This window comes from Corvus hawaiiensis, chromosome 3 (genome assembly GCF_020740725.1).
Source record: "Corvus hawaiiensis isolate bCorHaw1 chromosome 3, bCorHaw1.pri.cur, whole genome shotgun sequence".
NCBI classification, from domain to species: domain Eukaryota; kingdom Metazoa; phylum Chordata; class Aves; order Passeriformes; family Corvidae; genus Corvus; species Corvus hawaiiensis.
Window position 1 is genome coordinate 71895739 of NC_063215.1, and position 27683 is coordinate 71923421.

The following is a 27683-nucleotide window of genomic DNA, read 5'->3' on the forward strand; positions in this document are numbered from 1 at the left end:
AAGGCAGAAGATGTGAACACATAAAAAGTGCTTTTTCAAGGGATGAAAAATGTTGTAGTGCTCAATAAGATAACAAAACCAAAAAAAACCAGACTGAAACCCTTACCGTATCTAATGAGGCAGCAGCACGAAGGTCTGGCAGAAAGCCAACTTCAAGAAGGTGTAGAAGAAAATCCTGGTCCTCAATTCCATAGACCCTGTCAAGGAACAAAACCATGGCTGCCTTGTGATCTGGGCAAAACCCCGCAGACATGTCAGGTTCCACCACAGTACCATCTAAAAGGAAGAAATAAGACTTCAGTGACAGGGATCCTCCTCCACCAGCAGACTAGGCAGTCATGCTGCTACTTATCAGAGCTTTTGAGTCTCTGTTAATACCTAGGCATCTTCCCCACAGTTTTGTTATGCAAAGGCAACGTATTTGTAATTAAATGAAAAAAAAAGCATAAGATAAATTCTACCCATAGTGACCTCAAAGTCCCTGCATACTTTTCTGTTCACACTTTGTATATTAAGGGATTCTTAACAGTTGATATTCTAATATGCTAAGTACCTAAAGCATAGTAATTAACCTACATAACTACCTACTTCTCAGCAGAAGCAGATGGAAAGTAAAAATTACAAGAACTCTACATCAGAGATCCTGGAAATGCAGCATTGGTGAGCATATCTTTAATGTATGACAAAGAATTAAGAATGTGCTAACAAGTCATATATATGTCAAAACTTTCAAAATATCTGAAAGGAATTCATTGAAATATTTTAAAATCTTGATACTTTCATTTCGGAAAGTAAATAAACACTTCTGCATGTATGAGCTGTAGTCTGCTACTGAGATCTCACCTATAGGTCTATCCATATTTGGATCATAAATAAGTAATGGTTGATCTTATCTCTTCAACTGCAACCTATTGGAAAATCTTGTGCTGTGAGTCTCTAAACAATCCAGGTAGTATATATAATGTTTTCCCTCCAGACACACTAAAAGCAGATGTAATCCCTTTCCCTTTTATATAGGTGCTCACAGAGCTCCCATATTGCAATCAATTTTATATAGGCAGAAAACACAAAGAAATGCATTCGCCTATGTATGTCACATCTATCTCTTCAGCATAGTTGCTGGAGAACAACTCTGGTGTCTTAGCAAGGTCTGCTAGAAACAATTGACAGGGTTAGAACAGCAAAAGCTAAGGATTATTTTATTGAGAAATGAGGCTGCAATATTTTAAAATAGTTCTAAAACCAGAAAGCATGCATTTTAAAATTTCTTTTTAAAGTTATAATAGATTTTCATAATTCAATTTAACAGGATTTACATCAGTAATTTAAGGGTACACAGAATTGTTGACTACAGCATGCATAAAGATTTTTGAAACATGTATGAGATACACACGATCTGTCTTTTAATTCGTATAATAAATAGTTGAATTTCTGTAATATTTTTAAATGCTGAAAAAAGCGTGGGTGTCAATATGTCAATAAATTGCAAATCATAAGACTAGGATGGGAGAAAAAATGTAGAACAATCTTACCCTTCGCTATGGTTGGCATGTGGAAAGCAATACTGATTACTCCCACCAAATCTTCGAGTGGAATCAAAGACCGTAGAATTGATCTGATTCTAATGGCTTCCCCTTTACCAGCATGGATTAGCTGATAAAAAGAGAAATAAAAATTTAGCAAGATCATCTTTTTATCTTCTATACGAAAGAATAACTACTCCCAACATTGCATGATAATTAACAATGTAAATTTCATGCAGTCTGCATCGATTTGCTGTAGTTTGGATGCAGATGCACAAAGTCTAAAAATCTGCATGTTTGCTTATTAAACAAGACTAAGCTCATGGAAAAGTTTTTATAGTGTTTCTAATTCTTTGTATCTAATGCCTGAAATAGTGACAATTTACCTTTGAGAAGGTTTGTTGGTGTGAATAAAGATTCTGAGATATTGGTGTATACGTCCAAGTATAATGCTTACCCCTACATTTTAAAAGAATGCCCTGTAATATATATATATATTTTTTATATATATAATATAAAAAAATTTATATATAACATTAAAAGTCTGTTTAAAGTAAGTATATGAAGAGTAAAACTGTAGTTTATAAAAAATAAATCACTGTACATCATCACAACAAATAGAGACATTTGAGGAATTTGGTTGTCACAATGGCCAGTCAAACCAAAAAAAAAAAAAAAAAAAAAAAACAAAAACCCACCAAAAAGCAAGGGAATAATTCCGTTAAAAAACCAGCTTCTGAATATATTTTTTTCCCTTGCCAATCAGTAGAACACATCCTGTCCACTAAGATACTATGTAGCCATACCACTGCTTTAATACCTGATAACACCATACTGAGAAAAAAATGAACAGCAAACCAGTGAGCAGTAAAACAACTATGCCTTTGCTTTCCAGTGCATGAAGACATAAAACTTACATGCATTTCAGGGGCACAACGTCCTAAGAGATCAATCAAGGCAGCATAAAAGGTCATGATTGCATTTCCCATGTGAATAGTGTCATCTTCTTGTTCTTCTATTTCACTGTAATTAGTTAAATGTTACAACAAATAAAAGATTAAAAAAAAAAGAAAATTTTTAAAAATACTAATAAATAAAGAAATTCTGCTCATATGTGTAATAGCTTACAGAGAGTGGCTTCTGTTAACAAATGAACTTACAGCAGACTAAGACAGAATGTATTTTGTTCCCTAAAAGATAGTAGCAACATCTCCATTGTAACCATTAGTACCACTTAGCTGTGAATTTTTGCATCAGTGGACTGACTCTTAATGGAATGAAAAAGAACAAACAGAATTCTAGAGATGTTTTAACATTTAGAGAGAGTTACTTAAATTAACAGTGCAGAGGAAGCACTGTTTAGCAAAAGATAAATCTCTGCCCTACACCGAATCCAAGGAAGAATCAACTGGTAATTCCTGTGTTAAAACAAAAAGGTCATTTCACATCTAAGATTACAAAACAAATAAACAACTATTATGGCAAGGTAAGCAATTCTACTGCACCTACAGGGTTTTACTAGATCCATTACTTGGGGAAGGTCCATCTCTTGTTGGATCTTCTGATATTTGTATTGCCTCCTCCATGGCAGCAAGCAACCCATTGCCTCCTTCTCCTCTTAGAGCTGGACCAAAACACTCAGGTCGGCGAATAAGCAGTCTGACTACAACATTAGCATTCTCTTCCACACTCTCTCCTACCACACAGAACAAATATCAAGATATAAGATTATATCGAAAAGAGTTCTGAAATATAATCAGAAAAAGGGACACAAAAGAACAGAATGCATAGAAACTTTTAACTACAAAACTCTTTAAATATCACAACAAAGTTACATAAACACACATGCACCTCTATTACTGCACTAAAATAAAAAACGTGTATAAAATAAAACGTGTTTTAATTCAAAATTAAATAAAGCCAAGGACTTAACTATGTAGTAAAGGATGTTTAAAGCATCACTGAAACTACTGAATTTTGGAAAAGATTCAGTCAAGTGCAAGGGTTAATGAGGGGACCAGTATAATTGCCGAACATCTAAATCTTCATAAACCGATAGGGGTTTGGCTCTGTATCTAGCCTGAATTTATCACAAAATGATTTAGGACTCTCTGCTCTACTTCCAAAGGAGATTGTGGGCATTTCAAAACCTAAAGCTGGATCCAAAAAATGGGGCACAGGTTCATAGGACCCTAGATGCCCATTTCACAAGTCATATAAGTTAATGTGTCTTAAACAATTCTACTCTTTCTGCAAGTTCTTTTAATTTACAGTAACTTATCAAGTTGGCTTGTATTACTATTTAAAATTACAAACTTATTTGGATATTAGAGGAATTTATAAAATGTTTAGGCTTCTACTCTACCATTGCAAAAAACAGCAAAACGAAGAAAATCCAAATATCGTTCTCCTTCAACTGGATTCCATCCGATGTCCGGGTAGCCCTTACAAATCAACAGAGGACAACTCTGCAATCCACATCCAGCCAAGTAGCGAACCACCTAAAAGCAAGGTAAGATAAAAAAGATAATAATTGTGAAAAAGAAAAGTGCATCTTCAAAGGGAAGCATCCTTTACGTTGTCAGGATATGGTGTCCGCAATCTCTTATCCCTGACAAAACCATATCATGCTTTGGGCAAATCAGAAGCGCACTCTCTTTCTTAGTTCACTTTTCCAGTCTTCTCCTACTCCTGCCATGAACTGCAAGACCTACTTTTCTCAATTCCATCATTTATCTCTCTAGAATTATGCTTTGCAATCTGTTCTCTCATTTCTCTTGCAACTTTGAGCGTTACAAATTATTCAATTTTGCAATATTCCCCAACTACACACCATCCATAGTCAAAAACATATCTTTTCTTTTATAAAGAATAAAAGGTCTACTCTTTTATTTTAACCATTCATTTTCACTTGCTTTTTTTTTCCCCTTTCTTTTTCAAACACACAGCAGTAATGCTCCCTGTAATTCAGAACTATAGGCTCAGTAGTAATTTTTAGTTGGCCCTTTCCTTTCTGACCTGTAAGAACTGTAAGCATAGCCTTGAGCCAGTCTGGATGGCTTCTTCTTGCCGAGCACTTATAAGAACGGTAAGACTGAAAATATCCTTTTAAACACACATGGTCCATCTTCCTATTCCAATAAAGGAACATCTGCACTTATATTACTCCTGACAGATGTCTTCCTATGAAGATTAAATCATCTCCAGAATCTGAGGTCTTCAAAAACAAATTGGATACTGCAATTCCTCTGTCTTGCTTTTCTTAAGAAAGAGTTTTTAATGACTACCTTGAATCCGTCTTTCCATTTCTTAACCTGCTTTTTTTATCCACTACTGACAGAGTAACTATTATTCTATTCCTTCTTGCAGCAACAATTTACATATACTTCACAATTGTTACAGGTTCTCTTTTTTATTCTTTATTGTATTTTATTCTTTAGTGTAATTAATCCAAATTTTGTGAAACTTTTCTGAAACAGGTTTAAATGTTAAGGGGAAAATATAACAGATATAGGCAGATATCTCTTATGAAGATTTGTCATAAGTTGTAACAAGTTGGCACAAAGCTCCTAGTAACCCCTACTGTATTATGTCACCATTGCATGTCACCATTCAAAAGAACAACAAAGAAAGATTTTAGCAACGAAGTTCTGTTGGGTATGGACTCCACTACTGCAAAATTAAGAGCTGCCCTTGAAGCTATTCCTTTTGGCTACAACTGTATGTGTAATCACCACAACCTCAGTTCAATTTTTCAGACCAGCAGAAAGAACAAACAACCAGATTCTCAGTCTTCCCCTGAAAAGTACCAGAAACTGCCATATAGTCTTGGATTTTGCTTACTCCAAGAAACAGGTATCTTCTCCTCTCTACAGGGGAAGAAAAAAATTTGATGAAGAAGCTACCAACCTTCTCCAGATCAGGCTCCCTTAAAGCCAGAGCAAGTTCATTGTTATCCATTACAGACGCTGCAGCAACATCTAAAGGAGTTGATCCTCGCATAGAGGGAGAGGCTGTTAAAATAACATTTAGATTTAACAGCAATTTAATAAAACTCAACAAATTCTCAGGAAATGCGTTACCATTTTTCTTAATAAGAGGCAGCATTTTGTCATTAGTTAGCTCATGATTATAAATACATAATTTATACTTCTCAGTTTAAAATATCATCATGCACTTGAATGAAATTTGATACTGATATGAAATGAAAATACAATATAAATGTTCAAGCTAGAAACAACTTGTCTTATACATGCCTGTTCTCATCATATACTTTGTTTTAAGATTGCATTCTAATTTTCCTAATTGACACAACTTTGTTTTGAGGAAAGTGCAGTAAAGATTTTATGTCTAATACACGGACATGCCACCAAAATCCATTGAAATAGAAAATATCTTTAAGCTTTAAAACATAAGATTGTAAGGTGTGTATTTCTTTCAAAAATGGCAGTAAATATAGCATTAGAAAAATCTAAGGTTTTCATAGTGACACTCCAAATACATTTGATTTGGGCACTTCCTCTTCAAAAACATTTTGAGTTTATGCTTCTGTCCTATGCCTTTACATTAACACATTTGTGATCATTAAAAAAAATATCATGGTGGTTCCTAAATACTTATATATTGTCAATTTCAAGTACTAAAATGAGGATAAATGTATTTCCTCTACAACATTTCAGCCAAGAAAAGGAAAGGAAACACGTTAAAAAAGTTTCAAGGTTCATTTCTGGGCATCTAACTATGCATCTAATCAAGGAAATGAGTTATGTAGTTCTCCCACTGCCATAGGTGTATATTGACCAGTATACATAAAAGAGTGTAGGGGTGCATGCTTCAGCAGTGAGGGGTAAGCCTTAATGAAATGCTGCCAAAACATATTAATGATTCTCTTTGTCAAAACAGGAATATATTCTGTTCCTCAAAATGAGCCACTAACCACTAAGTCTCTCTGAATGTTCAGGCATATACTACAAAGTGTACTAAATTAGCTCAACTTAATGCTACTGTCAGGGGAGTTGTTTGGAGTCAGAAATACAGTTAATGAAGATATTTTGCACTGGAAAAAGTAGAAACTTGAATACAGAGTGAGTAAACAGAGGGATGCAGAAAAATACTGGTGGTTTCATATATAAATCAGCAGGAAATTTTAAATTTTGTTTTAATACTTACCAAGGCCAACACTGCTGTTTTCCAATAAATAGCTAAGATGATCAAACATAGCTTTTTGATTCTGCCTGCTGATGCGGCAAAAATAACATAGAAAACGACAGCAGTTTGCCACCATCTTTGGGAATGCGATTTCCTAAGAAGCAAATAAAAACAGAGTCAAGTTCAAACTCTAAGACAGACATATAACATGCACAGGATCATTTACGTAAAGCCTTTTAACATACTAATATGTAGGTGTTGTACTCCTTGCCCCTCAGGAAAGTTAACTGCTTAGGTTTCTCACTGGAATCATCAGGACTTGCTCAGGTAGCTAGTAACACCTTAAGCCTCAAAGATCAAGGCGTAAGCTTTAAAAACTGAAGCTGAGATCACCCACAGATTCTAGATTCAAACATGAAAGAAAGTGAGTACTCAGTTTCATAGACTAATACTGAATTGTTTTTTTAATTAGTTAATAAAAAGATCTCCCCTTTAAAACATAATAAGTATAGAAAGTGCTACAGTTTTTTCTTTAAAGCATCTGAAATTACAATGTTAATAATACCCTCCTCTGGAATGGAAGGACAGATTCTTCTAAAAAACTTAATCAACTATTATGTTAATGGAAATTAGTAAGAGATTGTGATCCCAGTATCTCCAGTGACAGCTCAGTGCCTTATAGGAAAAAGCTTTGAACAGTTCTATTCTAAACTTTCTTCCTTCTAACAGTGAATTGCTTTACCTTGGATTCTCCTCCACCAAGCACATTTACCATCACTTCCATGACAGTCTCATGCATACCTAAAGCTCTCATGAGATTTGGATGTTGGTAAAATACTTTATTATTCATGATGTCTCTACAGGAAAAGGAAATAAAAAAATGTTATGGACCAGTAGTTTACCTATTATGTAATTTGTAAAGCTAATTTACTGTGCAATTCTTCACCACCTCCTGAAGTAAAAACCTACCTCAGGGACTTTTTCCATTGAGTTTCAATCTCTCCTGTCTATTTTTCTATGCACATTGTGGAGGAACATGGCCTTTCTTTTTCCATATTATAGTTACTGCACTAATTACCCCTTGATTACACTGGATTAGGAGACTCTTCTATTTTCATTAGAAATTCCATTCAGATCTAACATTATGTTCTGACAAGAGCATCATCAAAACTGCTATATTATTTTAAATTTTAAATTCAATTACGCAATATTTTTTGACACAAGTTCCTTTTTAGATTATTAAAACCTTGAGACATTTGCTATCTGCCATCAAAACCAATAAAAAAATCCTAGGGGAAAGAGATATCCAGCTATTTTCTAAGCATCAAAACTAGAAGCTCCACAAATATTATTCATGAGTTACTGTTCAACAGAACTCTTCTCTTCTACATATTTCATCAGAACAGATTTTCATATTTAAAATCAGTCCTTAAGATCATAATGTCAATATTTTCTTTGACATCGTATACCGAATAAAAATGTCTGGTTTAAAAAGTAATTAAATTTCTAAAAACTATAATTAGTCTTGAAATCAAATACAACCCATAAATAACTGTGAAGGCAATTAGGTCATGGGAGAAAAGGATTAGCAGGTCACTACAGAAAATACTGTTGGCAACTGTGCAAATTTCAGTGTACATTTTAAACAGTCTTTTTTTTTTCCTGACCTAAAACTCCTACACTCAGGCAAGGAAAATTCAACCTTTTAAAAGAAGAGATGTGAAGAAGAGTATTTGACAGTATCAGAGTTTTTGACTCCCAGTAAATTTGCTCCTAAAACCTAAACTTCATATCAGGGATGATAGGCCCTGCCTCCAAAGGCAGTCTCATCTTTTGGCACTAATGCTTCATGCTTGGAAAAAGACCTCAATGCTATCAATCTTCCAAGACATTCTAAACTCTTACTTGTCTGCAGCAGCTTTCTTTTACAGAAAGCAGTACAGAAAGTCAGAATGTTACCTGAAGGGCTGGCTAGCAACATTGCCCTACTTTGCAAATTACATCTACTTTCAGTGTTCTGTTTAACTGTGAACTGTACTATAAAATGTCTCCCTTAGGGAAAAAAAATCTTAACAGCATTTCTGAGGAAACTGAGTTTTAAAGCAGCAATGAGTAACACTTCCATTTCTCAGCTGAAAGAAAGGAATAGCACTCACAGCAAAAAAACTGGCTTTTCTGAATAGGTGTTTGAGCTCAGGTTAGCCTATAGAAGGTACAAATAGCACAGCTGTATAACCTACAAGCTAAACTTATAGAGACTTACAGAGTCTTATATAGAGACTACCATAAAGGTGACAGGAAGAGGTAGTGAGAACACTGGCTTAACTTACACCAGGCTTTACATAGCAGCAAAAACACTGCTAACATTAAATAGATTCAGAAAATCTTGGTTCTTAATTCACAGTAGAAAATGCTGAGGAAAAAAAATGTGTAAGAACTAAACACAGAACATGACATGAAAACCAAGTCTAGTAATCACTCACTCATTTTAGACTTCATAAACTGAAGTGAAATGAAACATTTTCCATTTGTATAAAAAGGTAGATTTGGAAATGCCAGTACTTTGTGTCTCTTGACAGATGCCAGACCCTCCCTTTTGCCAAAGCCTTAGCATGAGTACACCAAAGATTGCAACAACCATGAAACATTGATGAGATCTGCTGGCAACCTAAGAAGTAGGTGTAAGTATTTCACACAACAAAAGCTTTGCTTCTGCTTGCATTCCTGGCATTCTTTATATAATGCTGTCTTTGGTTCTCATTGTTCTTTCTGACTGGAAATTTCCAATAGATCACAGCTGATGCTTAATATCAAAAGACATCTCTTTGAAAAACATCAGAGAAAAAAACCAACCAGCCTCTTTCCTGCTAGAGGCTATCATGTTTGCTTTACTGTTTTCTCCATCTGAGCTTTTTATTAGCCTATACTTCAGTACTATTAATCATATAATTAGGATGAATAACACTGTGTGAACTACTTCATAGCTCAAACATACCATCTATATTTAGTGCAATAAAAAAGATGGCATATGTACAGACTTGGGTAGGCACAACTCCATTAGCTGACTGCTAACGGAAATTGCATGTGTCAAGAGCCAATAGTCAGTGCATTCATAAAAAATGGATAGTATTCTTGACAGGATTCTTTACAGCCATACTACTTAAAATACAGTAACAAGATAGATTCTGATATCATAAAATATTACATACATGTTTTCAACTTTTCTCAGAATCTTACAGAAGCCAACTGCTTCTCCCCCCAAGTGATACACATAATGCTGCAAAGGCTTTCTCTTACAACTGAGGATACTATACAACTGATAGCAGTGTCTGCATTTACATCCATATTCAGATTGAAACTTCGTATACAACCTTGGCCATAACCATACAGCAAATCACAAAAAAAGTCTGTAAATAAAGAGAAGTTACACTCCCATTATTTACCCTAATCCACGAATCATAAGCTTCTCCTCTTCCTTCCCCATTCTGACACTAAGCAAGGAACGGATTTGGCCAAGGGATGCCAGAAGATTGATGGTGTCTTCCACAGACACACTATTTATGGTGTAGGTCTTTGGTAGGGCTCGAACCAGGCCACCAATACCATCATACTGGCGATGTAGCAATACAAACATGGCCCTCACTAACTCCGGGTCTTCTATCACTGACTCCTGGGCCCAGCGCACCATCGTGTCTGAAATCAACTGCTGGAGAGTAGCTGTGAAGAAAATAAATAAATCACAAAATTACCGTGAATTGCTCATCTCCCTACTGCTAATCCCTCAGAACTCACTATGCAACATGAATTGGAATGAATTCAATTCCTAAGAAGCACCTTTTTCTCAGTATTTCTTTAGCAGACTATCAAAGAAAAATAAAAACCACACAAGAGAAGCAGGAATATCTCAAAACCAAAAGCCTATATTTAAAATTAAAGAAAACACAAAAAATTGTGAAGGCATACTAGATGTTCATAAACTCACCAGATTTATTTCTGTATGCTTTCAACATTTTTCTATTAATATAGGTCTGAGGGCTTTTTTAGCCTATTATGAAGTAAGGCTGAAAAATTATACTGGTAGTATATGTAAATGATATATTATTTATTTACATGTCTAAGCTCTGTATCCACTCAAAGTTTTATAACATATACAACAAAATAATTTAACTTATTCCTTTGCCAAAGAAAAAGGCCCTTCAAAAGAACTAAACACACTACAACCAAATAAATGGCAAATCATCATTTGCATACTTCCAGTTCAGTCTCTAATGAAGCAAGAAACCTGCATTTTCTGGTGTCACTGATAATCTTTATTAGTTGGGATATATGTATGTTTGGGAAAGATATGTTAATATAAACAACCTATATAATCGCAGTTCAGATAATTCTAGGTTAACTCAAACTAATAAACAAAAAGAGAAGTACTTACAGGAAGATACTGGAGAAATAGGAGTTCACAGAAGAGAGAATGTTTAACAAAGAAGAGAATTTGTGCTAATACAGGGAAAGGGGAAAAGAGAGTAGAAGTAATGTATTTCATTGCTGCTGTCCAGGCACCGTACTATAGGTGTTTCCATTGACACAGTGCCATTTTATTCATTTTTTAAGAATAAAAACACTTTTAAAATAAGGGAAAAGATGAAATGTGTTTGGGCTGATATTTTCAGAAGGACTGAATATAATAACAAGAAAGGACACAATGCTAAGCTTTTTGGGTGGGGTTTGTTTGTTCTGTTTTTTGGTTTTTGGGGGTTTTTTTTAATAAAGAATCCCAGGAGCAGACAATCATTTTGCTCCTATTTTCATAACTGCAATACTGCATTTCACCTACCTGTGGGTCTGGTTTTTTAATATAAGTCTTTCTACCAGTATAAGACAGAGAGAAAATCAGGTTTTATAGAGCTTTTATGCTTATTACAAGAAAAAAAAGGAAAAGATTCATCATCAGATTCTGCACGGGCCTAGCCTCTAATTATCACATAAAAAATAAGGACATTTGAAAGTGCCACATACCACAAAAAAGGAAAAAATAGATAAAAATAAAAGCAACACTGACAAATAAAAAGATAAATAAAATTTTAATAGTCAGTTGGCACCAACAGCAGAACTAGGATGCCACTGGCAGTGATTCTTTTCAAGATAGAAAGGCAGAAAGTATCAGAAAAAATTACAGAACAACAGTTACAGTCAGCAAATCTTGAATTTTAGGTTGGGTGGGGAGGCTTCTGCTAATTACAGTCTAATTGCAGAGTTTTATTTCATATGGTAATGTTCATGCAAATACTGATTTGAAGCTGCTGCAGCTGAGGAAGTTCTCATAAATCAGGATCTTGCTACAATTATTAAGTCTGCACTAATTCTACTAAAAGCAAGATACATTCTGAAAAATGTATGAGTCGACAAGGATATGGGGCAAAAATGCCAGTAGACGAAATTTTCCACTACATCCCACTGGGAAACAAATCTGCCTATAAATCCATCTGTCCCTGTTTTTAGTAAAGCTACAAACTTTAAGGTGCACAGACACTTCACTAAAAATACACCTTGTTTTGGCTGAAAATGTGTGAAGAACTTCCTGGTCTGGTTCTTTTGCCTTTTGGAATTAAGTTGCAATAAACTGATTTAATTTTGCTTACAGGATGTCTTATCATCATCATCAACTGTCTTCTCAGCTTGTTTCTTCTTCAGATATGTAACTTTTTCCATAAGGTATAGGAGGCGACCCCTAATGGTTGAATCACTGTTGCCATCCAAGGTTCCATCTTCATCTAGTTCAATTCCTGAAATTTAAAAAAAAAAAAAAAAATGCACAAAGTAGTGAAAGAATAAAATTTAGCAAGCTACAGAAATCTTGTGTGTACAAACATAATTGAACTGAACTGTTGTTCTGCTCTGAGAGTTTTATATGGGACATGTTTAAGCAGCATTTGGAACAAGTATAGAACAGGCATATGTGCCAAGCAGGAAAGTGCAGATAAGGATCAGATAACCTTAGTAATTTAGTGTATAAATTGTGTGGTGCTATACCTAAAACATACACAAAATATATTTCCCCCAGTATTCATTTTGCCATAATAACACTGATGCTGATGTTTTGGACATATGTAGCCCAGAAGTGTAGATATAGTCCCTAGAGATACAGTGTGGTTCAAGTAAAGATTTCTAGGTTAAACATATAAAAGAAGTGAAAGTATAAGTGTTACAACAAATATACTTTCCAGTGATCAGTCAGAAGAAAGAAGCCACCCTCTTAATACAGTGCTCTTTCATGACATTACCATAACAAGCTACAAAAAAGCAAAAACAATTAATGCGAGAATTCACAGAATCACCGAACAGCTGAGTTTGGAATGAGCGTTTAGAGTTCAGGCCCCCAGCTCAAAACAAGTTCAACTAAGCAGGTCACCCAGGACCATGTGCAGTGAATTTTGAGTATCTCCTAAGGTGAAGAGACTCCACAACCTCTGTGAGCAACCTGTTCTTGAGTTCCATCACCCTACAGTAACAAACTGTAACAAACAAGTAGAATTTCCTGATTTTCAATTTGTGTCACTAGACATCTCTGAGGAAAGTCTGCCTCAGACTTCTAAACACCCCCTGCCCGACAGGTATTTATATACATTGATACCATCCCCCTTTTGAGCTTCCTCTTCAAGTTAAACAACCCCAGTCCTCTCATTCTCTCCTTGTACAAAAGATGGCCCAAGAATTTAACCATCTTTGATGACTCCTCCCTGGCCTCACTCCAGTATGCCCATGTCTCTCTTGCACTGAAGAGCCCAGCTTTTCTACAAAGCTGCTTTTTAGTTTGGTCACTAGTCTGTCCTTGCTGCAGGGGTTATTCCTCCCCAGGTGCAGGACTTTATACTTCCCAGTGCTGAACTTCAAGGGATTCCTATCAGCTCATTTATCTTAAACTTATTGATTCATGCATACATTGCAGAGGAATTAAAAATCCTGACCCATACCTATTACTCACAATAAGTAATAAGTAATATAATAATAAGTCCAAGTACAAATGTCATTCAACTATTTTCTGGATTTTTTTCGTTTCCAAAACAAGTTCTGAAGTTAAGGGTTTTGTGGAAAGTTCTTTAGCAGTCTTGAATTTTATAGGATGTTTCTTCATGACATAACATCAGTCTTATCAATTTATTGCATTTGGTCCTAGTTGTCTGATTTTTTTGCTTTAGGTACAGTTCCATTTCTATTAAAAGTTATTTTGTTATAATTTGTTGTAACAGAGCAATTGATGCTAAACTAAAAAATGATCATCAGTAACTTCATATTACACACCAAATCATATTACAAAATGTTTTGGATGGCAGTCTCCTCAACCAAACTAATTAACAGTAAAGACACTGGAATGTCTTATCAATTGGAACTCAGAGATGGTCTGAAATTACCCAAATGAAATGTCTGTCTTCCCACAGTTGCACTATTCCCTGAGCTCTAGTTGTACTTTTTTGATTTGCAAACTTTCAATACATTGTCTCTCAACCATTCTACAAAACGTGAATCCCTAAGTAGTGGCTGACTAAACAAACATTTACTTAGGATGGGTAACTTTTACTTATTTTGCAATATACAGAGTAATTAGTTCTGCTCTATGATAATTCACCCTCTGACCCACAAAATTAATTTTCTACTTGTAGATTATGCAAATTCCTATTTTCCCCCACAAGAAAAGAAAGGTAATGAAAAAAACTGTGTTAAATAATTTGAACAGAGGAGAATGATGGAAAAAAACTAAAGAAAAATGGAAAAATCAAAAAGATAAAGCTTGGTTTCCTTTCAAATGTTTATCTAAGTTATTTATTTCATCTGCATTTCCTGTTACCAAATACAAGAAAAATACTGAAAAGCTGGAAAGCATCCAACAATGACCCACTGGTGTCTGGACTGCTTGTCCTATAAGGAGAGAATGAAGGAACTGAGTTTTTCAGCCTGCAGAACAGATGCTTATGAAGCAAAACATACAGCATTCCCTTACAGTTTGACCAGATAAGGATAAAACTATTTCCTTGGTTTTAACTACAAGTTAATTATCTTTATTTGATAATATTTATAATTTGTATAGTGTAATTTGCAGACTATTCAGTTTATGTTTCTTACATAAAATTACTTACAAAAATTGCTTCTAAAGCTAATATAATTTAAAAAGTAAAAATATTCAGTGACAAGACTTACCACAGTGTGTCATTAGGTCTTCATGGAAATCCAAGAGTTGATCCCGAATTTCTTCAGGGCAAGGACAATCATTTTTATCATCTTTAAAGTTCAGCAGCATGTTAATCTTAGAGAATACAAAGAAAAGACAAATTACTGATCTCCAAAAGGAAAAACTTTCAAATTGAACAGAACTCTGCAGCACAAAAAGCACATAAAGTGCAACAAGAAAGAAATTGTAAATTGTAAGCTGTACCTGTTCTTGAGGAGGGGATCGAAATTCTTTTGTTTTTCTAGCTGTCAGAGCAGCGGACATGTTCAAGGCCTGCATCACTTCATTGTACCGGAAGCGTTGATTCTCTTGAAGCTTGGCCACAAAATCATCAGAAAATGCTACAATGGCTTCTATTCGGTGTCGTACTTGGCAGTCACACAGGTACTGGAGTAGATGACACATCTGAGAAAACAATATTGTAACAGACATGAGTTGGCAAACTAAGAAATATCTTCTGCATATTATGTAAGTAAGGCTGGATTTCCTACAGCAACAGTTACTATCAAATAAAGCATCTGGAACACCTAATGCTGTTATTTACTACACGTAAAGCAATCATACACCAGGACTATCTGGCATCTGCAAGAGATTAATGTGCCTCAGACATAACTAAAGTTATAAAAGAATGGATTTACCTCTTTCTGCTAGGGAATTTCTTTTCTATTTGGATTCATAAAAATGAAGAATTCAATATTGATGGCATTGAGCAAGTAATTCTTTTAATAGTTGCTTGATCTATGGTGAGCAAGTTTATGTCAGAGATACTAAATCTTTTCATTTTCTGTCAGGAAATTACTTCTCTATTTAACTAAAAAGTTTAATTTCAAAATGCTTTATTCCTTGAAAGACAAATTACCATGTGAAGAAAACAGGAACAACCACTATCACAACAGTATTTTTACCTGTAATTTAACAGGTTCTGGAAGTTTCATCTGAAGGAGTCCTTCCTTTGGCATTTGCTCCTCTCTGTTTTCTTCCTCTCCTTCTTCTGACTTGAGCTCACCTGAACTGAACTCCTTCTCTGAGAAATCAATTTCGTCCTCCTGGCTCATTGCTTCTTTGAAAACCCGGGGCTCAATCAACTTCAAGATGTGTTTCAGATCCTCATTGTGGAAGATTCCCATAATTAGAAGGGTATAAAAGAGCTTGATGAGAGGGACAAACAGAAATTCTGTAGAACCTCCAACTGGATCTCTGACATGGAGGCCTCCCTCCTGGACAGCTTCAGTCAGCATCTCCATGGTTTTGGCCTTCAAAATTTCCAGAGGGAATTCAGGACTGAACTGAAAGCATTCACTGCTAATGCTTACAAAACTTGGAGAGGAAAACTGCATTCTTGGCCTTAATGAAGTGCTAAGTCCTATACCGGGAAGGCCGTGTTTTTTGTTTTCGTCAGGAAACAAAGTAATACTCTTGGTCTCATCTGTCATTGGAACTATAAATTCATTATTCATCATCAGCCTGGCAGTTGCATAGGTATTGAGATGGATGTCAATGAGTAAGTCATAATACCCGGCACGTAGTAATCCTGGCATGTATTTATTCTCAATAGCATAGAGGAGCTGAGATTCATCCACATGGCTACACAGAGCATGGGCCACTCGGTTGTTGCCTAAAGCACAAACAGCTGAATACAATCGGAGGGTATGGTAGTGAAATTTCAGCAATTCTTCTTGTTCTGTCAGCTCTAAAATATCAATTGTTCTGCAGAGAAGAAAAAAATATATAGTAAATCCCATATGCATAAATATCTTTTGAAGGGATTCAGACTTCTCCTTAAGGATAATATTAGCACAATATCAGGCTTTTTCCACATTTCAGCTTTCATGTGAGAAACACTGTCAACATAAAAATCAAGGACTAATAACAGAACTTAATCTTACATTTATTCAAGTCACTCCTAAATTCATTACTTTAACTACTTTCAGTGGGGAAAAAATCCAAATTATTTACTTAACACAGAACATTTCTTCATACTATAAACAAGAATTTACGCAACTGAAAATTAGGGTTTTAAAACTAGTTTGGGTTAAGATATTTATATCAATTACTGGTTTTAAATCTGGGGTTGCAAAGTGGCAACAGACTGATCAGTTCATTTGAAGAGGGTTCAGTGCTGGGGATCTTTGTTTGGAAATCTTACCTAACTTTTCAGTGACTTGGTTTTCAGTTTAGGCACTGGCAAAATGCTCAGACATTTGGGTAACAAGGAAATCACAGAATTAAATTTCTTCATTTTTTTTATTAAATTTAGGAAAATTAAAGCAATGGAATAATTAGATTGGTCACAAATCTTTAAAAATCTCTAAAAACCAGATTTTTGCTTATTTTGCAGATTATCTTTAATAATTTGTAACAGAGTTTCTTTCATTTTCATTGCAAATCTGCATATACTATTAACATGTCTGGAGAGAAATTGGAAGAGGTTGGAAACAATAAAAGAAGGGAGATTTTAAAACACTGGAAATTAGGATATTTTTTAAGATTAGTCAAATCAAAACACACTGTCTACACTTACATGTGATATAAATACAGATAAGACCTTGGGCCTTTCTTACATAGATGGCATTACATGACTAGGTTCATAATCCCAACATAACTCTGATACAGTACAAAACAAACAGTACAAAACCTGTTTTCCTCAGGAATATGAAGGGCCATGAACTGCAAAGGATTCAGGCACTGTATCATCCAGCCCTGACGTTCACTGATCCGAGACACATCCACCTTCAAGAAGTGGTTTGGCACTCTGCTCCAAAGCACGTGAGTCAGAAACTGAACATGGAGACGTGGAGGACATTGAGACACAGGGTTTTTGTGCTCACTTTTGAATAAGCCAGCAGATAATGGCATTACATTCTGGAATATTCCAATGAAAGAGACAATCAGTTTCACCATCTTTACCAAAAAGTGCATTTCTTTTCCAGAAATACACTCAACATATAGTACAATAGAACAGGAAATCAACATTTTCACTAGTTTTTAAAACAAGCTAGGAGCAGTTGCAAGATTAGCAGCAAGACAGTATTTTCCATGTTTGGTTTTAAAGAGCAGCTAAATTTGAAATAGAAACCTGACCGCCATATCTGGTTACTTCCTCGGACTCCACTTTTCTTTTACCTCTTCTGATTTCTCATACATCCAAGTATCCAAAGCAAGGTAGCAAATTCAGCTCAGTTTTCTTGTGTTCTATCTGAACGTACTTTAAAATTATTTTAAAACACTAACAAAATTCTTCAGATACACCAGTCATCCATGCTCTGTTTGTAAAATTGAGAGATTTGCCTTACCAACCCCAGGGATTTTATTTCATCGTGAAGGACGAGATTCAGAAAATTCTAATCACTTTCAACCCTTCTTATTCAATGTACCGTATTTTAAATTCATCAAGTATATAAAACTGAGTTAAGAATAAAAATAGCAATAATGCAAACACTTGGAATCATAAAAATGTGCCCAATACCAAGAATACATTGCAGGAAATAAACGGCAAAAATAAAATAAATTTATTTGATACAATTTATTAGCCCTAAATCTGCATAAAACCAAGCATTATTTACCTTTATTCTTCCCAATTCAAACTGGAAAACATTGGGACTTGTAGCTTGAGCAAATACAGCAGGAAACAACTTTGTACTTGGTTCAACCTAAATCAAACAAAGGGAAAAATTATTCCCATAGCAGTGATGATTACTTTTTCTTACAGTCTTGTACTAAAGCCTCTAATGATGCAGGCTGAAGATTCTGTTTTCCCCCTTCCCACTGCAAGACATCATCAAAAAATCCTTACCTGATAGTATGTGCCTAGTTCCTTGCCATTAGCTGTGAAGGTCAGCAGGCCACTGGCAGCATCAACCAAGCAACCAATCTCCAGACCATTATTATTACGTCCTTGTCCAGGGCTCAGGCTCTCTCCTGCGCACACCATATAGCAGTTGCTGCGTTTTATACTGAGTGTCAAAAGATAAATTTATTTATGAATGGTGTGCAAAATTTCTGTAACAAACTAAGAACAACCTTGCAATGGCTGCAAACAACAGGGTCTTGTGGCTGAAAACAGTGGATCACATCCTAACCACTGCCAAAATTCAATGAAACCTGGATGTCATAACTGAAAAAAACAAAAACTTAAGATGACAATGTATGAACAAGTTCAAATAATTTGTAAAATACCAAAGACAAAACTGACTTTGCAAGGTAAGGTTTTAAATCATTTAATGTTAAGCCTAACAGAAAGCTTCTGATATGCATAATAAAATGAAGTGCTGAGAGGAGCTGTTGTACTAATTTTGGCCTCACAAGTCAATATTTACAGGATCATAATTTCAAACTATATAGAAAGATGTACTGTTTTACTTTTCAGTGCCTATTGATTTGACTAGATCATTAGCCCACTGTTTCTTCACAAGCAAGTAGAGGTAACAATTAAATTAACACTTTTTCATACTACTGCTTTTTTAATTATTTTTTCTACATCGATCCAGTTGCATTAAATGGGGTGGATTTACACCTTATAAATTGCTAGTTGCTTGTATGTGTATAAAATATTGATTTTTCTAAGCAAATTCTAACCAACCTCTCATGAACCTTTCCTTTTTCATCTCCCAGTGTAACTGTGACGGTACGCACTCTGTCCAAGTCAAAGCTTGTGTCGTACTGGTGAAAGTCTGATGTAATCCAGCCCACCCAGACATTAGCAGGTTCTTGACCAGGAAATATTCTCACTGAATAATAGTACTGTTAATAAAAAAAAATCATGGTATCAGATGTTAATATTTGTTCCCAATGCATCAGTTTCATTCAGAATTAATTTGTTGCTCTAAAATCTGAAGACATGTCATCTCTTCAGAAGTAGCATAGGCTTGTTCAAGTGCAATTCAAGTGTAATCAAAGCAACAAAAGGCTATAAACCCAAACCAAAATACAGCCAACAAAATGTGCATGTTAAAACAAAAAAATAGAAAATATTAAATATGCAGTTTATATGCCTGTATTAAAGGCTTCTGGATCACAGCATTGTAAGCTGTATTTCTATAGCGACTATAATTTTTATACTGCAGGTGACTCAGTTTCTAGCACCTAATATCTTTTAGAAAGAGAAGAACACATCCAGAAGAGGAGTATTTGTTTTCCTTCAAACATTGGGGAATAAGTGCTTATGGAGCTGATCTTGTCAGAGAAAGGTCTACAAAACCTGCACAAAACTTTCACTGGGAATTCCATTAAATAAATGTTCTGTAGAATTAGTAGAGATGTTTTCAAATGGTCCTGAACACTGACCAACTAGTTTACTGTACCTTTTCCAATTTATTCCATTGTTCTATTTTTTCTTCCTCTTTTATGTCTAGTGTTATCAACAATAGTTTCAAAAATGGATTAAACTAGTTTATAGGTTTTCATTTGGAAATGGTTTCAGTCTGGTAATCAAATCAAAATAAAAGGAACAAAACAGTCTCAACTTGAGTAGAAGTTCAGAACTACCACAGACATTTAAATTGAAAATTAGAATGTTTCTGAAACTCTTACAACCAAAAAAAACATGTAAGTGTTAAAAAAAAACCCTAAACCAAATAAATAAAGAAACCCCAAACAGCTAAAACATCAATCCTGTATTACAATACCGTGGAAGTTTGCATCAAATAATCGTAGTCATCCCTATCATCTGCTAACACATCCTCAGTAAGCCGTGCAGAGTGACTCATGCTATAATCTGGCTTTGTCCTCCTGAGCATAAATCTGCAATAAAAAAAGTAAAATCAAAATCTCTATTAAAAGCTCAATCAAAAAGGCAAATTATTCAGAAAAGAGAAAGAGACAAGCTCATTTTTAAAAGCACTTAAATTAATTCTGACCTTAAACCATATATTCAAAAGTTACTTGACTGGTCTGCCAGACTTGAGCGGCATTTTCCTCTACTTTGAGAAGCAGAAGGGGGAGGGGTGGGAAAAGGTAGCAAGCTACTAACCTTTGTTTAAGACGTGAGGGCTTTTCTTGAACATAATCTTTATGGTTGTTTAACTCTGGTTTTGTGGCATCTTTTTCTCTTTCTGTCCGGTCAGGAACTAGATGACCATGAGCAGTTTTCATTAGAACCTCAAAATCAGAATCAGCATCATAATCCTCCAAGTCATTTTTTGGGCCAAAAAGACCAGAGCCTGGTAACCCTCCTGCAGCTGATCTGGAGAACACCTCAGCACATTCAATGGGCATGCTTAATCGAAAAAACATTACATCTGTTTTACTGTTCTGTGAACCAAAGGACTTCTGTGTGACCTTCAGACAAGGGCAGCTGTCTATGGTGCCATCAATTCTCATCACCTATGAAACATAAAGATGTAGCTGTTTGGAAGCTGATGCTTTTTGTGCCATGTAAATATTCTATTTATATTTCTACAATAAGCATCCATGACTTGCAAAACTTACAACAGTATGCTGTCAACAGTCTAATGCATTGTAATCCTGTGCTGACATTTTGAAGGGAAATAAATACTATGAGGAGTGGATGTTTTTGTTGCTCCATTTTTAAATTAAAAAGAACAGTCACAAAGAAATTACCTTTCTCATCATAACTCTTTGCAACAAAAATCCAACTCTGCCCAGAACAACACAGACCAAGAAATAAAAATCATACATCTACATGTGAAAGAAAATAAACTGTTTCTTAAATACCACACAACAGCTGAAAACCAGTTCTTATTTCATCATCTCAGAAGGATTTCATGGCAAACTTACAAGGCATGAATTCAGTTCCATCAAGATGCACAACTGATTAGGACATAAGTGTTGACACAATTGGCTAATAAATATTTATTACAATCAAAACCAATTAGCTATGTAAAAATCAAAAAGTGTGTGTACTAGAACACATGGTATCTGTTATTTAAAAATGCCCAGTTTCTGGAATTTGCTTACAAACATAGCTCTCACTGCACAAGGAGCTCTTAATGAGGACATCTTGTATAATTTGTCTCTCAGAATGTCGTGTTAACACACGTCACAAGTTTCGTGGGGAAAAAAGAAACTACCAATCACATAATTATATTCTTTGCAACCCTACTGAATGTAAGACGTTTTTAACAGGTGTAAGGTTCATCCAGAATTGGGTCAACACATCACATTAAAATCTTGCTTGGAAGCACAAAAGTAGAAACATAATTCAAACATATTCAAGTGTCTAGAAACATTTTAATAGGATCACAAACCTCAATATGTTCATGGTTTTGTGGCACTGGTAGAAACTGAGGGAGCCTTTTACTCAGCCAAATGGTGATGTCTCTGTTTGTGTTAACAGCAAAGGGTTCATACCCTTCCTGTAAGCCACATATAGTGAAATATTTTAGAGTGCTGACATCTTTTCCAAAGTTCATTCTTCCCACTTGAGATGGGCCCAGGCTGCACACAGGTAGAAATCCTTAAAACGAGATGAAAGAATACATGGGTTGTACATAATGAACACTGGTGAACTGCTCTCTTCCATAACTGAATAAAACATCATTCAGGGGAAAAACATTAAATCCAAAAAGCAAAGATTATAAAGATAAGCAATCATCAATAGCACATCACATCTTTCATGTCACCAAGAAATGTATCTTAAACATCATTCTGAAAAACAAAAGCCCCTTAATAGTCATGGATTTTTTTATGCAATGCCCAAACTACTTCAGAGAGTCTGAGCACCAGCTCTTGGTTAATCTCTCTGCTGAGCTGGTAGCGTATTGCCAATTTTACCTTAAGTCTTACTACTTTTGATATTCCTCCTAAAATGTCATTATTCATGGTATTTTGAGAGAGTCCTACTTTAAAAGTAATAGTGCTTGTCGATGTAGCTACAATAGTGAAAAAAAATTACAAATATGCACAAAGTGCATGTCACAGATTTTTTTTAAAAAATAAAATTAATTAATTTTAAAAATTAAGAAAACTCTGGCTCTGGAAAGTGAGAACTGACAATACGACACTACAGCTTCATGAAATAAGGTATTTTGGTTTGGGATCGTGTTTTCTGTCTTACCTTTTGAATCAGCTTTACATTTGTATGCACCTTACTGTTTCACTAGCACAGGGAGCACATTTGTGACTTCTTTTTACAGTTTTTTTTTTTCCTGATTCCCCAGAATGAGCAAGGGCACATTCCCCATACAGCTGTTCTGCAGATACATTCTTCTTTTTTTTTTTTCTCTCAGTTTAGCTTCACAGACTAAAAACCTAAGAAAATCTTTTATTTCTTCTATTTCTTTTCATCCTGCTTTTCAATTTCCACAGCCACAAACTACTTTGTAGATTCATTAGACCTAGTTATTTACAAAATGCTTTCTTTTCTATCAACGAGAAACATGAAGCTCTGTTCAATGATTCTGATTCATGTGAATATAACAGGCATCGAAAAATAGGAGGACAAAATACAACTTTGTTCCTCTCTTTTCTTTAGGCTGCCCAGAAAAAAAAAAAGGAGCAGAATAAACAAATCAAACTCCAGAGCACCATCTACAGGAATGAATGCTCAGCAGATAAATGATCAGCCTTCAGTACCACTGTTTGAAGATTTCACTACATATCCACAAGATTGGTTATCATGTGTATTTGTATTAGACATGATAAATTCAATGACATAACACTATTAGCCACTAGGTGAAGTCCTGATTTTTATCTTCACAGCTTGGCTCTTAAATCACAAGGCATCAACTTCTCAGATAACACAGCTATAATAGACAACATGATATATGTAAATTCTGCTAGTGCAAATCCAATGATGGACAATAATACCAGTATTTTCTAGCACTAAACAGAAGAAAATTGTATTAAACAACACAACTAAGAAAATCACATTTGCATCTAGAGATATATATCTCTAGTAGGGAGAATTTACTAGGCTCCCTGATGAGTTAAAGGAATCCATAAGCTGTTGCAGAAGTTGCTAAGCAAAGCCCAAATAAAAATTAAGGTTTTCAATAACCTTACAATTCTCATCTCATCACTCAAAAAATGGTAATTCTTCTACCTATGCATTTTCCTGTGGTTTCATAAAAACCCCCAAACCTCCCAGATAGAAGTGAAGCGTTTTACACACACACACAATTAAAATGTAATAAAAGGTAAATGAGCATTTGCAAGATTCCCTGAAAGAAAACAAAGAAACCCAGGAAAAACTCCTACACAGGTAAAGTTGTCAGTGATGTTTTTACTCAATGTAGTGTATCCTATCAAACTTGCAAATGTAGGCAATGTGAAATCAAGATGACAGTCCCTCTCACCAATACAGTTTTCACTGAGAACAGAAGGTACTGTACATGTAGCTACTTCCTGCATATAACTGTAACTGTACAGATACTGTGGCTCTGTATAAATGGAATATAGGACTGGACCAGTCCCAGTCCTAACCATGAAAACCCTACTTCCATCTCTGGTGAAATTCTGCGTTGATTTGCCAATGGTTTAGTCGTCATTAAGGTGTTTTAGGGCTCTTCTATACATGGTACAGACAGAGCATCTCATCTCACAGGGAGCGTGCTGGTAAGGCAGTTACACGTCTTTCTACAGAACAAAAATGAATTTCAATTCCCATCTCTGAATGGGTACCTAGCCATTTTAGATATTATTTATTATTCAGAGATCCCATGTAGCCCTTGCATGCTGGAGGGTACATAAAAAGAATATTTACCCCTAACCTAGCTCCTAATCTCCAGATACACAACTAGGCTATGGAGCAAGTTTTATTTCACTGTATGAAAAAGCAAAGTAAAAAGACTTTAACACTACCATATGAAAAGTAACCCTCTACCACAGTCTATCACACATAGCAAAAGCATAGGACAGGAACACTTTTCATAATGTTCCCTACTTTCAAGAATACAACATGAACCTCCTGACTCAACCCTTCAAACACTACAAACAGTTCCTGCTCACAGAGATCACGAGTTGACAAAATAAAATTTGAGTTGTACAGTGTACCTGTTCATATCTACAGTTAAATTTATGTTCTACAAATGCATAGTAAGATGCAATTATGTTTATCAATTTAACTACTGAGATGGTATCACATAAATAACTTCATCTGCCATAATCATAAGGAGCTCCTCTTGTTGGTAGTACAACCCAACATGCAGCACATGAGTCTTATTACTAAGGTGGCAGAGCACCTTATCCCCTTTTCACTGTCCCTAATTAAATCTACAAGTTTGATTTACTGTGAGGCTGCATAAGAAATTCTGTTTTCTACAGTGAAAGGTCCCTTTTTGCAGCAACACAACATGCATATGATTCACTGATCAAAGTGACCTGCAGAAAGGTCTCAGTGCTGTTAAGCAAGAGCCAGTCACGAAACCAAACTAAAGCCAGCCTACCAAAAACAAAAGTGAGCTCCATAAAACTAATTTATTTTGGGTATTTCATATGTGTGTTTGCACATACTCACACTTAATTGCCTTCCTGCCCCCTCTCCTTTTCATGCAATATTTGTATATTAAATACCCATAATATTTTCAAATATAGCTCTGGAGTTGTTAAATCTGAGATCAGTCAGCATGTTCCCTTGAAAACATGAGGTCTTATTTCAAAGGGCAAGCTCTTTTTACAAAAACAATACTAAATTACACAGATATTGTGGAAAATCTGAGAGGTTTGACATGAAGTCTCTGACATGGGTACCAAAGCCTTCAGGCTCCATGTCAAGCCAGGAATTCCTTTAGCAGGGAGATCTGTTTCAATTTGAACCTGCAGATAGAAACAAGCACCACAAAAAGTACACCACTGTGATTTCATCAGTTTAGAATAGAAGCAGCCTACCCTCAGAATTTAATGGAATTTGAGTTTCTTTCAGAATCCCCTATTCCTTAATGGGAGTGTACTAACTAATAACTGGAAACCCATTAAAATTCAATGGCACCAAGATTATTTTTTGTATATAACACTAACAGTAAGCCAATTCACGTATCCCTCTCCCTCATCATATTACCACTGCATCTAAAGAGATCTGGAGGCCGTAAAGTAACAGGCACAAGTCTAGAAAATTAATGGCAATTATGTCATTTTAAATAAAATTAAAATATTTCTAATTCCTAATGTACGGCAGAGAAGAGAAAGAAATTCTCCCAAAGCACTCTTGAAAGTAAAATACTCTGAAATTCAGATGAAAATAAAGTGGTTAAAATTCAAAGAGGGAACTGCTTAATTAAGAGGTATGAAATTCATATTTCCCCTGAGAATAGGGTAGGGATAAGTAATCCAACAGTATCATATGGAGCTCTTATTGTTCAAAAAATTTAAATTTATCTCTCAGCTACAGCTATATAGTTTAACATTCATATAATATATATGGCAGGATAAAGGTACCTACAAGAAATGAAAGCTTAAAGCTTAATTTTTTTTTTTTTTATATTACCATAGTTCAGAAATTTTAGGCAGTTAACTTACTTAATACAATTTCTTGCCCCTTTTCTGTATCTATCTGCACACAGGTATATAATTAAATTTATAAACAAAAATACTTCTTTGGTACAGAATCAATCTGCCACCTGACATACCCTCACAATCTCTGCCATCTTTAGCAATCTCCTAAATTATGTTTTCCCAGTAAACTAACACCTGCTTGCAGATGCTGAAACCCGCTCCAAGAACCCTACAACAGGCACAAAGCTCAATCTTCTGGTTTAGAATTAAGCAAAATATTTTGGAGGATAGTTTTGTATCAGCTGACTTTATCCTGGATCAGATGTCATTTCTCCTCCCAGTGCTAAAACAAAACCTTAAAGATGGCTTAAACTCCCTACCACAGTTTCTCACTAATTGGACAGAAATTTAGTAATATTTCAGTACTTCATCTAGATAAAATCTGATGTCCTTGCCTCTCATGGCATGGGGGATGGACTAGGTACTCTTAAAAGGTCCCTTCCAACTCAAAACATTCTATTATACATTCTATGATTCCATTATATCATATGATAATCTACTGCAGTAAGGATGAAATATTAAAAGTCATGAATCTGCCTCTTCAGACACATCTCTGAAAAAGTTAAAGGGTCTCACAACAAAAGATAGCCACAAAGATCACTACAGTATAAAGCCCTTCCTCATCCTCACAGCCAGCACACTTCCTTTCCAAAGGGTTAATACTAATCAAATAGAAAAAAAGGATAAGGCAGGGGACGCAGGGGCAGGGATGAGAATGGGGACATGAAACACAAAAGAAATACACTGAAGAGAAGTCAGAGCAAAAACCGGGCAACAGCAAGTTAACAGCATGATATATTACAGTACTTACCATCACCAACCTCAAAGTCCTTGAACGCAAGCTCCGAGCCTGAGTCATCGAGCAGGATTTCACCATTTAAGGTGAACATCATAGTGTGCTCATTCATGTCAACCATACATCCAACAACATCTCCTGCCAACCAAGAGCGGCCAAAATGCTCATTACCTTGATGCCACCGCTGGGCCTGAAAATAATTAAAAGCATTTAAAAGAAAAATACTGACAATGTATGTGTTTTTCTCGTCTTTAAGGGTAGAACTAAAAATTAACTGCCTCAATTACGATGGCACTAAAATGAACACTTTCACAGAGTATCATTCCAAAATTGTGTCTGTGAGTACTCAAAGCTGACTCTGAATATGGAAATCCAGCAATTAACTTCCTGCAGGCACCCTCACATCAGCATTGTAAAATATTGCTAAGAGAGCTGACAGGGAAAACTGCTATTTCAACATTTTAGTAGGAAGTAAGAGTATAGTTTAGTTTCGCCCAGAAGTTCCATAGAAGACCTGTAATTACAATAATATGCTATCACTTACAAT

The 27683-nt window shown here is 35.3% G+C and overlaps 1 protein-coding gene across 2 annotated transcripts in view; it reads right to left on the minus strand.

Annotated features, from left to right (window-relative positions):
• RYR2 (ryanodine receptor 2) overlaps positions 1-27683 on the minus strand; it is a 393600-nt gene that overhangs the window by 115833 nt on the left and 250084 nt on the right. For both annotated transcript variants that reach the window (XM_048299766.1, XM_048299765.1), the window contains 21 exons: positions 27152-27326; positions 22098-22306; positions 20861-21213; positions 20517-20631; positions 19472-19632; positions 18686-18845; positions 18456-18542; positions 17528-17754; positions 15798-16599; positions 15097-15297; positions 14862-14967; positions 12308-12451; positions 10115-10388; positions 7414-7528; positions 6693-6825; positions 5433-5536; positions 3889-4024; positions 3033-3219; positions 2441-2546; positions 1533-1653; positions 107-276 (listed from right to left, as the gene is read on the minus strand). In XM_048299766.1, the coding sequence (XP_048155723.1) occupies positions 107-276; positions 1533-1653; positions 2441-2546; positions 3033-3219; positions 3889-4024; positions 5433-5536; positions 6693-6825; positions 7414-7528; positions 10115-10388; positions 12308-12451; positions 14862-14967; positions 15097-15297; positions 15798-16599; positions 17528-17754; positions 18456-18542; positions 18686-18845; positions 19472-19632; positions 20517-20631; positions 20861-21213; positions 22098-22306; positions 27152-27326 (4086 nt within the window). The remainder of the gene's footprint in view (positions 1-106; positions 277-1532; positions 1654-2440; positions 2547-3032; positions 3220-3888; positions 4025-5432; positions 5537-6692; positions 6826-7413; positions 7529-10114; positions 10389-12307; positions 12452-14861; positions 14968-15096; positions 15298-15797; positions 16600-17527; positions 17755-18455; positions 18543-18685; positions 18846-19471; positions 19633-20516; positions 20632-20860; positions 21214-22097; positions 22307-27151; positions 27327-27683) is intronic.